Source organism: Scyliorhinus canicula, chromosome 1, assembly GCF_902713615.1.
Source record: "Scyliorhinus canicula chromosome 1, sScyCan1.1, whole genome shotgun sequence".
Taxonomy (NCBI): domain Eukaryota; kingdom Metazoa; phylum Chordata; class Chondrichthyes; order Carcharhiniformes; family Scyliorhinidae; genus Scyliorhinus; species Scyliorhinus canicula.
In genome coordinates, this window is record NC_052146.1 from 240,116,720 (window position 1) to 240,129,868 (window position 13,149).

Genomic DNA, 13,149 nt, shown 5'->3' on the forward strand with positions numbered 1-13,149 from the left:
GTCCTCCCCTTGTCTGCATGGGTTTCCTCTGGGTGCACCGGTTTCCTCTCACAGTCCAAATATGTGCAGGTTAGGTGGATTGGCCATGGTCAATACTGGGTTTCCTGGCTGGGGTGTGGGCTCATGTAGGGTGCTCTTTAGGAGGGTTGGTGCGGTCTCCATGGGCCGAATGACCTACCTCTGTACTGTATGGATTCTATGGAATATCAAAACAGATTTCAAACACTTTTGTAAGTATATAAAACCGAGAGTAGTTAAAATACTTGGGGCATAGACATTGACCAGAACCACTGGGATGTTCAATAGGGAGCCGCATATGGTTATATATCGACCGTTCGGGTCCGCCACAATCTGGGAAGAACAGAATTTGTTGCTTTGTTGGAGGCTTCTGAGTCTCATTGAAATTCGAGCCAGTTTCTTTTTTTCCAGCTTTGCCCTTCCTGGCATCACAGAGATAAGGAACTTTCTCCAGATAATTTCAGGGTTTTTGTTTGGTAAGTTAAAGACCCATGGTGCTGGGAAAAAGTGTAGAAAGGTCCAGTTTCCTCGTTCCCCTTGCATCATGCCACCGATGACATACAATCTATATTAATGACTTGGACGAAGAGGCAGAGAATCATACATCAAAGTTTTCAAATTATACAAAGCTATGTTGGAATGTAAGCTGTGAGGAGGGAAGAAAGAGGCCAAACAGAGATATAGATACGTTAAATGAGGGGCAACAAGGCAGATGGAGTATAATGTGGGGACGTATGAGGCTGTTTACTTTGGGAGTGAAAATAGAAAAGCCGAATATTTTTAAATGGCTTCAAACCTGAGAGAATTGAGAGAAACTTGGGGGTTTACTTATTAAAGAAGTACGAAGTTAGCACACAGGTGCAGTAAGCAACTAATGGTTTCTATTGCTAGGGGTTTGGAATAGAAGAATAAGGAAATATTGCTACAATTGTATTGCGCTTTCGTGAGGCAACACCTTGCGTACTGTGTACAGTTTTGTTCTGTATATTTAAGGATGTATCTTCAATGGAGGCAGTGCAGCCAAGGATCATTGGATTAGTTTCTAGGATGAGTGGGTTGTCCTATAATGAGTGGCTGAGTAAATTGGGCTCTGGAGTTTAGAAGAATGAGAGGCTATCTCATTGGAACATTGAAGATTTTGAGGGACTTGATAGTGACAGGTTGTTTCCCTGGCTGAGGAAAGTCTCCGGATAAGGGGATAATTGGACTAATATGAGAAATTTCTTCATTCCTGAAGGGTTGTGAATCTTTACAATACTCTGCCCTTTAAAGATTCTCCATATATTTAAAGTTGAGATCGACATATCTTTCCCATCTTAGGGAATTGATAGATAGGAAGGAGGAGCTGTCTGGAAAGTGGAGTTGAGGCCATGATTGTATTGGATAGCGGAGCAGGGTCAAGGATTTGCCCCTTCTGTTTCTAATGTTCTTATTTATTATGAACGGTGGTAAACAATTAAATAACTAACAGGAGGAGGAGGATGCTCCAGAAACATCCCTCTTTTTCAATGGCGGGAAAGCCCAGCATGCCAGGGTCAAAGATGAGAGTAAATCATTTCCAACCATCTTCAGCCAAAAGTGCCGAGTGGATAATCCATCTCTGCCTCCCCTTGAGGTTGTCAGCATCCCAACATCAGTCCATGGCTAATATAATCTACTTTGTGATATCAAGAAATGGCAAAAGGGATTAGACACAGCAAAGACTAACAACATCCTAGTTGCAGTACTTCTCCAAATGAGCATCATGATTTAGTGCCATTCTCCAGCCATTTCCCACATTGTTTCTATTCGAGTAATTATCTAATGCCCTCTTGAATGCCTCGATTGAACTTCATCCACCACACTTACAGGTCCTATCCCTTCAATGATCTGTGCTCCAGAACTGACCACCGCCTAGCTAGACTATTCCAGTCCAGCTACAATACTGGTATCTACCTAACAGTGTGCAAAATTGCCCAACTATGTCCTGTCCTTGGAAAGCAAGACCGAATCCAATCCCATTGATTACTGTCCATCACCAGCATAGTAATGGATGGTGTCATTCACAGTCCTCTCAAGCTCATCATACTCTTGTCTGTGAATTTATGGAGACGATGAACATTTCTATTATTTGAAAGAAAGCAATGTGAAATATAGAAATTCTACTTTGACCCAAGATGGAATCGCTGGGTGAATCAGCTGAATTGTTGCAATTTCTGCACAGACCAGAATTAACAACTGTTTCTGGAAATCATTAGCACAGGATCACAGAATTGTTACGACTCAGATCTAGGCTATTTGGCCCATCGTGACTACACCGCTTCTCCAAACGTGCATCATTAATTTTAATAATCTTTATTGTCACAGGTAGGCTTGCATTAACACTGCAGTGAAGTTACTGTGAAAAGCCCCTAGTCGCCACATTCCGGAGCCTGATCAGGTACATGGAGGGAGAATTCAGAATGTCCAAATTACCTCCCAGCACGTCTTTCGGAACTTGTGGGAGGAAACCTGAGCACCAGAGGAAACCCACGCAGACATGGAGAAAGTGCAGACCCTGCACAGACTGTGACCCAAGACGGGAATTGAACCTGGGTTCCTGGCGCTGTGAATCAACAGTGCTAACCACTGTGCTGCCATGCCGCCAGATATAGTACCATTTCCCCGTACTCCACGTTGTTTCTTTCGAGAAATCATCTAATGTTCTTTTGAATGCCTTGCTTCAACTTGCCTCCACCACACTTGCAGGTCCTGCCACCTTCAATTATGTGTGCATATTTGCATCTAGGTCCCTCTGCTCCAACACCTCTTAAGAATTTTACCCCTTAATTTTTTTTGTCTGTCCATGTTTTTACTATCAAAATGCATCGCCTCACACTTCGCCGCATTGAATTTCATCTGCCATCTATCTTCCCACTCCGCCAATTTGTCTATGTCCTTTTGAAATTACATACAGTCTTCCTTACAGTTTACAATACTTGCAAGTCATCCGCAAATTTTGAAATTGTTCCCTGCACACCGGGATCCAGTCCAAAGACGTGCTGGTTAGGTGGATTGGCCATGATAAATTGCCATTAATGACCAAAAAGGTTAGAAGGGGTTATTAGGTTACGGGTATAGGGTGGAAGTGAGGGCTTAATTCGGTCGGTGCAGACTCGATGGGCCGAATGGCCTCCTGCACTGTATGTTCTATCAGTAATATACATCAGGAAAAGGGTCTCATTACTGACTTCTGGGGAAGACCACTACAAACTTTCTCCAGCCCCAAAAATATGCATTCACCATTACTCGCTGCTTCCCATCATTCAGCCAGTTTTGTATCCACATTGCTACTATCCCCCTTTATTCCAAGATCAAAAGTCTGTTGTGTGGCACTGTATTGAATGCCTTCTCAAAGTCCATGTGCACCACATCAACAGCATTACCCTCATCGACCCTTTCTGTTAACTCTTCAAAAAATCTCTAAGTTGGTTAAACACTGTTTCCTCTTTAGAAATCCATGCTGGCTCTTCCTAATCAAGCCACATGTTTCCATGTGACTACGTTTAAAATGTAAATGTCTGTGGGTGGAGTGGTCTCCTTTGAAAAGACATTTTGGATACAAAATCCTTTATGAATTTACAGCTCCTATTGTCTGGACCTAAAAACTCAAATATAATAGTCACGCTAGATTCTGTCTGCAAACTTGAAAATTAACAAAGGGAGATGGGGAGAAACCATTTTGCACAAGCAGGTGTGCGTTGCTGCCGTTTATCCCCAATTTTATAGCAATGGCTTCCAACTTCAAATTATTTGTATGGACAACGGAAGCATTTGATTATGTGGTCATATGGATGAAACCTGGCTTGAGACAGCAAATCTTATTACTCCAAGGACAGGCTGGAGACCAGTCAGCCTGGGAAAAATGGCAAGGAGAACAGAACCTTGCCGAAATGAGCAGTCAACATCTGCAGCATGAGGGGGGGCAAACCTGCAAAATATTTCTTTTCTACAGAAGCTATGCCCCGACTTTGTCTGAAAACCCAAAACTTCCAACTTCCATTCACCTTCAAAGAACCGCTGGAGAGGACCCAATCCATGCCTTCAACAATTTAAACTTAAAAACATGTGATTTGCTTTCTTGTTAGTCCATCAATAATCTAACTGCATGCACCATTTGGAAAACCCATCTTTTCTGTGTGTATTTGTCTATGTCTGAGGGAGAGATGTAATATTGTGTTTACATTCCGGGTGCTGTGAGAGTATATCTCTCCTTTTGATTTTAAACTTACCAGAAGGCCTGTAATATGTAAATCCTTTAAAGTCACAACACTGTCTAAAAATACGCATCTTGTTGCAGCCAACCCAGAAGTAAGAGGGAAACTTTTGCCCACCGCCACTCCCCTCTATAACAAGCGGCACTTACTGAAAAACACTGATATTCAGTTTGGGTTTTGCCGTGGAAGGTGGTTGCGATTTTTCTTCTGGACCCATCTTTTCACCCTATGACGTTGCTTCATTAGTGACCTTCCATTCATCATAAGGTCGGAAGTGGGGATATTCACTGATTATTGCGCAGTGTTCAGTATCATTTGTCACAGATGCTGAAGTCGCCTATGGCTACCTGCAGCAACACCTGAACGGCATTCAGGCTTGGGCTACACAAGTGCCAGGCAGTTACCATCTTCAACAAGTGAATCTGTCCATCTTGTCTTGACATTACAGCATTACCGTCGCTGAATCTCCCATTTACATTCAGGGGTATCATCATTCAGTAGAAACTTAACTGGTTGAGTTGCATAATTACCTCTGTGACAAAAGCAGAACAGAGGTTAGGGATTCTATGGTGAGTAACTTGCCTCCTGACTCCTGTTCACCATGTAGAATGCACAATACAGGAGTGTGAAGGAATACTCTCCAATCGCCTGGAGGATTGCAGCTCCACCAACACTCAAAGCTTGACGGCATCCAGGACAAAGCAGCTTGATTCATTGGCACCCAATCCACCACCTTAAACATTCACACCTCCACCACTGGTGCATACTGGCAGTGAATTCAACAAGTACAGGGTGTGCTTGGCAATAAATTGCTTTGACATTTAATCAGTACATAAGCTGTTTTTGTCCTCCTACAATTTGGAGAAGATGGCATTTTCACTTAAATACAACCTGTTTCTAGTGCTTTTGCCTGATTAATTTGTCTGCCTCTGTAACACCTAATGAAAGGAGGTAAGTTGGACTTTGAAGATTAATTTAGATAACAGGTTGTGGATTTTAGGGTTTTTAACTTCATCTGGTTTCTTTCAACTATGAATTTAAAGCTAAGAGTTTAAAAAAAAAAATTGCAGCAATCTATAGCGATGTCTTTTAAATGTGGCTCAGGTTTCTATATATATCATACATTGACATCAGCACTGTAATCCACAGCTGATATCTGGCAAAATAGTTCGGAATGTACCTTTCTCATTTATGTTGTTAGTGGCTGGTAAGTAGTTTGGCACAGAATTTACATGTAACGAAGATGTTTGTGCAAGGGGCAAATGTTCCTGAAGCACGGTAGCACAGTGGTTAGCACAGTTGCTTCACAGCTCCAGGGTCCAAGGTTCGATTCCTGGCTTAGGTCACTGTCTGTGCGGAGTCTGCACGTTCTCCTCATGTCTGCGTGGGTTTCCTCCGGGTCTTCCGGTTTCCTCCCACAGTCCAAAGATGTGCAGGTTAGGTGGATTGGCCATGCTAAATTGTCCTTTGTGTCCAAAAAAAAATTAGCTGGGGTTACTGGGTTATGGGGATAGGGTGGAGGTGTGGGCTTAGGTAGGGTGCTCTTTCCAAGAGCCGGTGCAGACCCGATGGGCCGAATGGCCTCCAGCTGCACTGTAAATTCTATGAAATAAATGTAAATTCTATGAAACACACCATCCAGATAGTTAACTGTTTTCACGTGTTTTCACACGTTAAGAAGTAGATCTGCTGTCTCATTGCATATTCTATCTATACAATTAATGTTGCTGCTTTATTAAAGCCATATGCATATTAATTAAGGCTTGTTATATTGAACACTTGGGTAAATTCCTTCTGTCATATGAAATCTTTCAGACTGTCTTGAGTCAAAAAGTCACAAAACCTAGACTTTCACTAAGTAAATAATTAGGTCGTACTTTAGTATTTCAAATGCATTGCACAGTGGTCTAGGGACATGACTATTAATCCATAAGACATTAACTGAATGTACAGCAAGATAACCTGTTAAATCTATTTTGCAGGTAGTAATGTGAATTGTCAGGCCTTTGATAAGGCCACACCATTGTTTATAGCAGCTCAAGAAGGCCATGCAGGATGTGTTGAACTGCTGTTGTCAAGTGGAGCCGATACAAACCTTCCCTGCAGTGAAGATGATTGGCAGTTACCTATTCATGCAGCAGCCCAGATGGGAAAAGTCAAGTAAGTACTCACAGACTTGAATTATTAGAAAGACATGTATTTTGAGCAGTTTGTGGTTGGAGAATATATTTTTGAAATTGATATTAAACATTGCTGTACAGCGGGTATGTGTGGGATTGCGATTTGCATTGGAGTGCTATACTTATTATCTTGCATTTATGAAATAAATTTTAAAAGGAGAATACATTATTTTAATTTAACAATTCAGAACTTTCCAGGGGAGCAAGCCTAGAACACTCACCACTCTGGAAATGTATCTCCTAGTTCTGAGTCTTCAATATTTGGCTTTCACTCTGGCTCTCTCACATTTGTTCTTTGTTCAAGTATGTGAAGGAATATGCTTACTGCTTAAGTTACAAAGACCTTGTAACTACTTGCTTTCACCTGTCAGGATTGTTCTCCAATTGTCAATGTTTTGGGGATGTGCCAACGTTGTTTTTGTTTTCTGTGTTGACATCTACTACTTAAATTTCTCTTGTGACTTCTGGTTCACATGTATTCAAATAAATTTGTATATATTATGTTAGTGCCTCAGCATTCAAAGTTGTGCACTATTTATAATTCAAGATGAGAACCTAGAGCATTTTTCTCTTGTTCCTGTTGTGTGTGAAATAACATTCATTTCATAGCATGTATGGATTTCTGACAGGGTGCTGGAGTTGTTAATACCAATCACAGATCGAATATGTGATACGGGGGTGAATAAGGTGAGCCCAGTCTATTCGGCAGTGTATGGAGGACAGCAAACGTGTTTAAAAATGTTACTACAGGCAGGTTACAGTCCTAATGCCCAGGAGTGTCCATTGTATGAGTGCCTATCGCCGTTGTGCATGGCTTTTTCTCGGAGGTAAGCTATTCAACTTCTAGAGCTTTGATTGTTTTCTGCAGAATTATAAGACACATTGTCTGTGACAATACATGCATAGATTTTGTAATACTGTGTAATATATATTTATATGAAATAGGGCCATATTTATGGTCAGTGGTGAATAAGGAGCGTCAGTCATCAATTGCACTTGCTCACAGGTTTTCAGTGGGGTTATGCAGTGGAGCTTGATATGATCAGAAAACCATTCCAATGTGCTGTTTTCTGCAGAAGATATGGCACCTGTGAACAGAGCAACCGTAAATTTCCGTAACAAATCAGATTGAAGGATGGCTACTGAACAGCATAAGAGACTTAACCCAAAGTAAAGTTGGATGTCAGCAAATTAGAGATGGATGTAAAAAGGATTGAAAGAAATAAAAGAGGGTAGCACGGTGGTGCAGTGGATTAGCCCTGTTGCCTCACGGCGCCGAGGTCCCAGGTTCGATCCCGGCTCTGGGTCACTGTCCGTGTGGAGTTTGCACATTCTCCCTGTGTTTGCATGGGTTTCGCCTCCACAACCCGAAAGATGTGCAGGCTAGGTGGATTGGCCATGCTAAATTGTCCCTTAATTGGAAAAAATGAATTGGGTACTCTAAATTTATTTTAAAAAAAGAAAGAGATAAAAGACTGGGGTAAAAGTTTTGGATTACATTTAAATGTTATTAACTCTCCAATATTACAACAGCAACAACTTTGCCAAAGAGTCATCCAGACTCGAAATGTTAGCTTCCTTCTCACCATAGATGCTGTCAGACCTGCTGTCAGACCTGCTGCGACTGTCCACCATTTTTTGTGTTTGTTTTAGATTCCAGCATCCGCAGTAATTTGCTTTTATAAAAGTTGATTCTCTGAGTCACAGATATTTTAGCAGTAATTAAGATTTATGCCATTCAGTGTTAACTTACATGGGCACGCCCCATTTTTCTGGCCAGTTGAGTTAATATCTATCATTTAAGAATATCAACTTCATACCCTTCGTTGTGTTTCACCATCCAGTCTCTTAGCAAGGTACTGGCATAGCAAAGCTCCTGGGCATGATTTCTGCTTTCAACTAAGCATGGACAATTGGCAGAGGTTGCGGTTATATTTACCCTACTTATAGTCTCACTTATTAATTTTGACCCCAAAATATGAACTATTGAAATCAAGGTGGAATCCTGAAGAAGTTGAAATGTGAGAGACACTAGTCATAAAATAGTAAAATTCTTTGGAAATCAAAATTTTGCCAAGGAACAAGAAAAAAAGGAGAAATCACAATCAATGGCTTTGAAGAAATTGCTAGATATCAGGAAAGAGAGAATAACACTTAGAATGGTATGGGCCAATTCGGTACAGTCAACACCTATTTGCCCTTGAAAAGGTGAGCTGCCTGCTTGAACCATTGCAGTCAATGATGAAGGTCTATCTACCGCAGGGGTGGGCAAACTTTTCCGTGCAAGGGCCACATTCAGAAATTCACAATTCACAAAGGGCCGCATAGTATATTAAGTAAAACAATTACTTCACCCGGTTATGATTCTGGGCGCCTCATATAGAACATAGAACAGTACAGCACAGAACAGGCCCTTCGGCCCTCGACGTTGTGCCAAGCAATGATCACCCTACTCAAGTCAACGTATCCACCCTATACCAGTAAGTAACCCAACAGATCTACGTGATGGTAGTAGGGAGGGAGTTTCAGGATTTTGATCCAGTGACAAGCCAGGATGTGTGTGTCTTGGAAGGGAACTTTCAGATGGTTTTCCCATGTTGCTCTAGGTGATCAAGGTTACAGGTTTATATGGAGTTTGAAGGGGTTTTGGGCTGTTGCTCCAGTGCCTCTTGGAGATGGCACACACTGCCACTGTGTGCCAGTGGTAGAGCGAGCGAATGTTCAGAATGGGGAATGGAGTGCCAATCAAGTGGGATGCTTTGTCCTGGATGGTGTTCATCTTTTTTGTGTTGTTGGAGCTGCACTCTGGCAAGTGGAGAGTATTCAATTACACTCCTGACTTGTGCTTTGTAGACAGTGGATAGACTTTGTGGAGTCAGGAGGTGAGTTAATCACCACAGAATTCCCAGTCTCTGACCTGCTCTTGCAGCCACAATATTTATATGCTTGATCAATGGTAACACCCAGGATGTTGAATGTTAATAGATGCCTTTCAGGTTTTCACAGGACACACCAAGTACCTTTTGAAGAATAGTCAATGCTGTAACATCGGGAATATTGCAGCAAATTTGGACATGGCAAACTCCCACAAGTAACTGTGATGATCAGATATGTTTTTGTGAAGTTGTTTGAGCATTAAGTATTTGCCATAACACTGGGAATATCTCTACTGCTCTTCTTTAAAGTAATACAGTGGGATCTTTTGCATCCACTTGAGGGGGCAGACAGGGTCTCAGTCAAAGTCTGGTCTGAAAGATGTCTTCTCCAATGGTACAGCACTCCACCAGTAATGCACTGGAATGTCATCTTAGATTTCTGCTCAAGTCATTGGCGTGGGTCTTGAACCCAGAACATTGTGACTGGGAGTTGAGTGTGCTAGCAATTGAGTCACGGGTCTATAGGTAAGGGCATGCAATTTGTTGCGTGATATTTTGATATATCAGTGACTACATAATATTGAGACACAAGCTCTGCTTCAACTCTGAGTGATCATACCAAAAGTACAAAGGGCTATCTTTGCTTATATTGCCCTGCATGATCCTGTTAGTGGTCAGCACCTTGGCTACATTAAAATGGGTACTTCGGTGGCGGCCACAGAGTGAGTGGTCACACATTTGGTGGTTCCTGCTCAAGGTGGAACTGTTTGGTCCTTTTTGACGAATAAGGGTATTTTTTGCGAGTGCAAAGTGCATGAACGGTGAGAGATAGTAATTCTCCTCTGGTAGGGTCTGTTTATGACTTATCAAAGGAGGAATGCAATGATCAAGGAGCAGCAGTCTGGCTGGGAGGGCTTTCTGAGTGCAGCAAAGGGGAAAGATGGCGGAGGGCTCTGGGGTGTTGACCTCAGTGTTCCACTGAGCAACTGCTAGAGCTTCTGAATGCCAAGCTCCAACAGCAGAGGCAAGAGGCCTCTGAGGACCAGGTGGTGGAGCCGATTGGGACAAAGGCTGGAGGCGCAGAGTTTGGAGCTCCAGAAGGTGGAGTCATCGGTGGTGGATCATGAGCACTGGTTGGCCTCGTTGGAGGCAGAGATTGTAATCGTGGCGGAGGCCAGAAACAGCTTAGGGAGAAGGTGGAGGACTTGGAGAATCGGTCCAGGAGGCAGAATCTCCGGATTGTGGGGCTGCCTAAAGGGATTGAGGGAACGCAGCCTCAAAAGTATGTGGCCAATATGTTCGAGAAGCTGACGGGGGAGGGTGTCTTTGACCGGCCTCCCGAGGTGAATCAAGTGTACAGGGTGTTAAGGAGGCCAAAGGCGGGGGAAGCAGCTGAAAGCGATGGTGTTACTGTTGCATCATTTTCTGAATAAAGAGAGGATTCTGCGGTGGGTGAAAGAGATGAGAGAGTGAACCTCGAGGAAATGTGGTGCGGACATGATGTTTCTTCAGGAGATGCATCTTAAGGTGGGGGGACAGACTATGTTGAAGAAGGACTGGGTGAGGCGGTATTCCATTCAGGGTTGAATATAAAGACAAGAGGGGTGGCAGTGAGTTTCAAAGTGGGGAGTATAGCGACAGACCCTGGGGGTAGATTTGTGATGGTGAGTGGGAGGTTGGAGGAATGCTGGTGAATGTGTATGCCCCAAATTGGGACGACGTAGACTTTTTGAGTTGGGTTTTGGGTTGTGGACATGCACCGACTGATTACGGGGGGGATTTTAATACGGTTGAACTGATCGTGTCCCAGGTACCTGTAGGTGCTGGTCATGGCAAAGGAGCCGTTAGGTTTATGGAACACATGGGAGGGGCAGGCCCATGGCGGTTTGAGAGACTGAGAACAAAGGAATTTTCGTACTTTTCGCCCAACTGGGTGTATTCCCAGTTTGATTTCTTTGTCCTGGACAAGGCGCTCTTGGCGGGGGTGGTTGGATTGGAGTATTATAGGATTGGAGATTCCTATAATGAGTTATAAATTCAAAGTACCAATTTTGTGCCATTCCCCAGATCTTGAGCTGTAGGAAAAGTATAAAGTTCGAACTGGTTTAAAATCTAACCCATATTACAAATATATGTATTGAATATTCGCTGAGTTGGTCACACCGCAGATGAAAATTACTGAGGGAGATAGAAAATGGATGACCAAAAGACAGAGCAACAGTAGGAAGGCAGTGCAGGTGTCCCCTGCGGTCATCTCCCTGCAAAACAGATATACCGTTTTGGATATTGTTGAGGGAGATGGCTCACCAGGGGAAGGCAGCAGCAGCCAGGCTCATGGCACCATGGCTGGCTTTGCTGCGCAGCAGGGCAGGAATAAGAATGGCAGGGCTATAGTGATAGGGGACTTGATCGTAAGGGGAATAGACGGGCGGTTGTGCAGATGTAATCGAGACTCTGGGATGGCACGTTGCCTCCCTGGTGCAAGGGTGAAGGATGTCTAAAACGGGATGAGGTCCTACAAGCTGAATTCAGGGAGTCAGGAGTTCAACTAAAACGTAGTACCTCAAAGGTAGTAATCTCAGGATTGCTACCAGGGCCACGAGTAGGAATGTCAGGATAGATAGAATGAATGTGTGGCTCGAGAGATGGTGCAAGAGGGAGGGATTCAAATTCCTGGGGCATTGGAACCAGTTCTGGGGAAGGTGGGACCAGTACAAACCGGACTGTCTGCACCTGGGCAGGACTGGAACCAATGTGCTAGGGTGGGTGTTTGCTAGTGCTGTTGGGGAGGGTTTAAACTAATGTGGCAGAAGGATGGGAATCGATGCAGGAAGTCGGAGGGAAGTAAAACATGGAGAGAAACAAAAGGCAGTAAGGGGGAAAGTGTAAGGCAGAGAAGACATAGTCAAAAATCAAAAAGGGCCACAGTACAGGGCACAGTAACTAAGGAGAGCTCAGTGAATAGGCCCAGTAATACTAAAAGGAATAAAACGGGAGGTAAAAACAGAAATGGAAAGCGAAGTGACAGGTTATCATGAAGATATGGTTCAATGATAAGGAAAATTAGGAGTAAAGTTAAAAGGAAAAATAACTTGGGGGAGTTTACTGATAGAGGTGTTAAGATTCAATACGGAGGCATAAAAGCCAACATAAGGGTACTTTACCTGAATGCTCTTAGTATTCGGAATAATGTAAATGAGTTGATTGCATAAATCATCGTGAATGCCTATGATTTAGTGGCCATTACTGAAACATGGTTAAAGGATGGTCACGACTGGGAGTTAAATATCCAAGGGGATCTAACTATTTGGAAGCACAAGAGTGGATGGTAAGGGAGGTGATGTCGCTCTGTTATTTAAGGATGACATCGGACAGTAGAGGGCTAGAGTACAAGACCAGGGGTGTACTTCTGAGGCTGTATAAGGCTCTGGTCAGACACCATTTGGAGTATTGTGGCAGTTTTGGGTCCCAGTTCACTGAGTGTCTTTAAGACAGAGATAGATAGGTTCTTGATTAATAAGGGGATCAGGGGTTATGGGGAGAAGACAGGAGAATGGGGATGAGAAAATATCAGCCATGATTGAATGGCGCAGCAGACTCGATGGGTCAAGTGGCCTAATTCTGCTCCTATGTATTATGGTCCTATGGCAGGGAAGGGTGACATCGGAGGATAAGGTTGAATCCATTTGGGTGGAAATCAGGAATAGTAAGGTGAAAAAGTCACTGATAGGAGTAGTCTATAGGCCACCAAATAATATTATGGTGGGGCGGGCAATAAAATAAATAACTGATGCATGTAGAAATGGTTTAGCAGTTATCATGGGAGATTTTAATCTACAT

General features: G+C 43.1%; 1 protein-coding gene across 10 annotated transcripts in view; it reads left to right on the plus strand.

Moving 5' to 3' along the window:
* Nucleotides 1–13,149, plus strand: part of asb3 (ankyrin repeat and SOCS box containing 3) — a 123,249-nt gene that overhangs the window by 76,650 nt on the left and 33,450 nt on the right. For 9 of the 10 annotated variants that reach the window (XM_038810176.1, XM_038810186.1, XM_038810197.1 and 6 more), the window contains 2 exons: nt 6,236–6,413; nt 7,063–7,260. In XM_038810176.1, coding sequence (XP_038666104.1) covers nt 6,236–6,413; nt 7,063–7,260 — 376 coding nt within the window. The remainder of the gene's footprint in view (nt 1–6,235; nt 6,414–7,062; nt 7,261–13,149) is intronic. The other variant, XM_038810250.1, reaches the window with a different exon arrangement.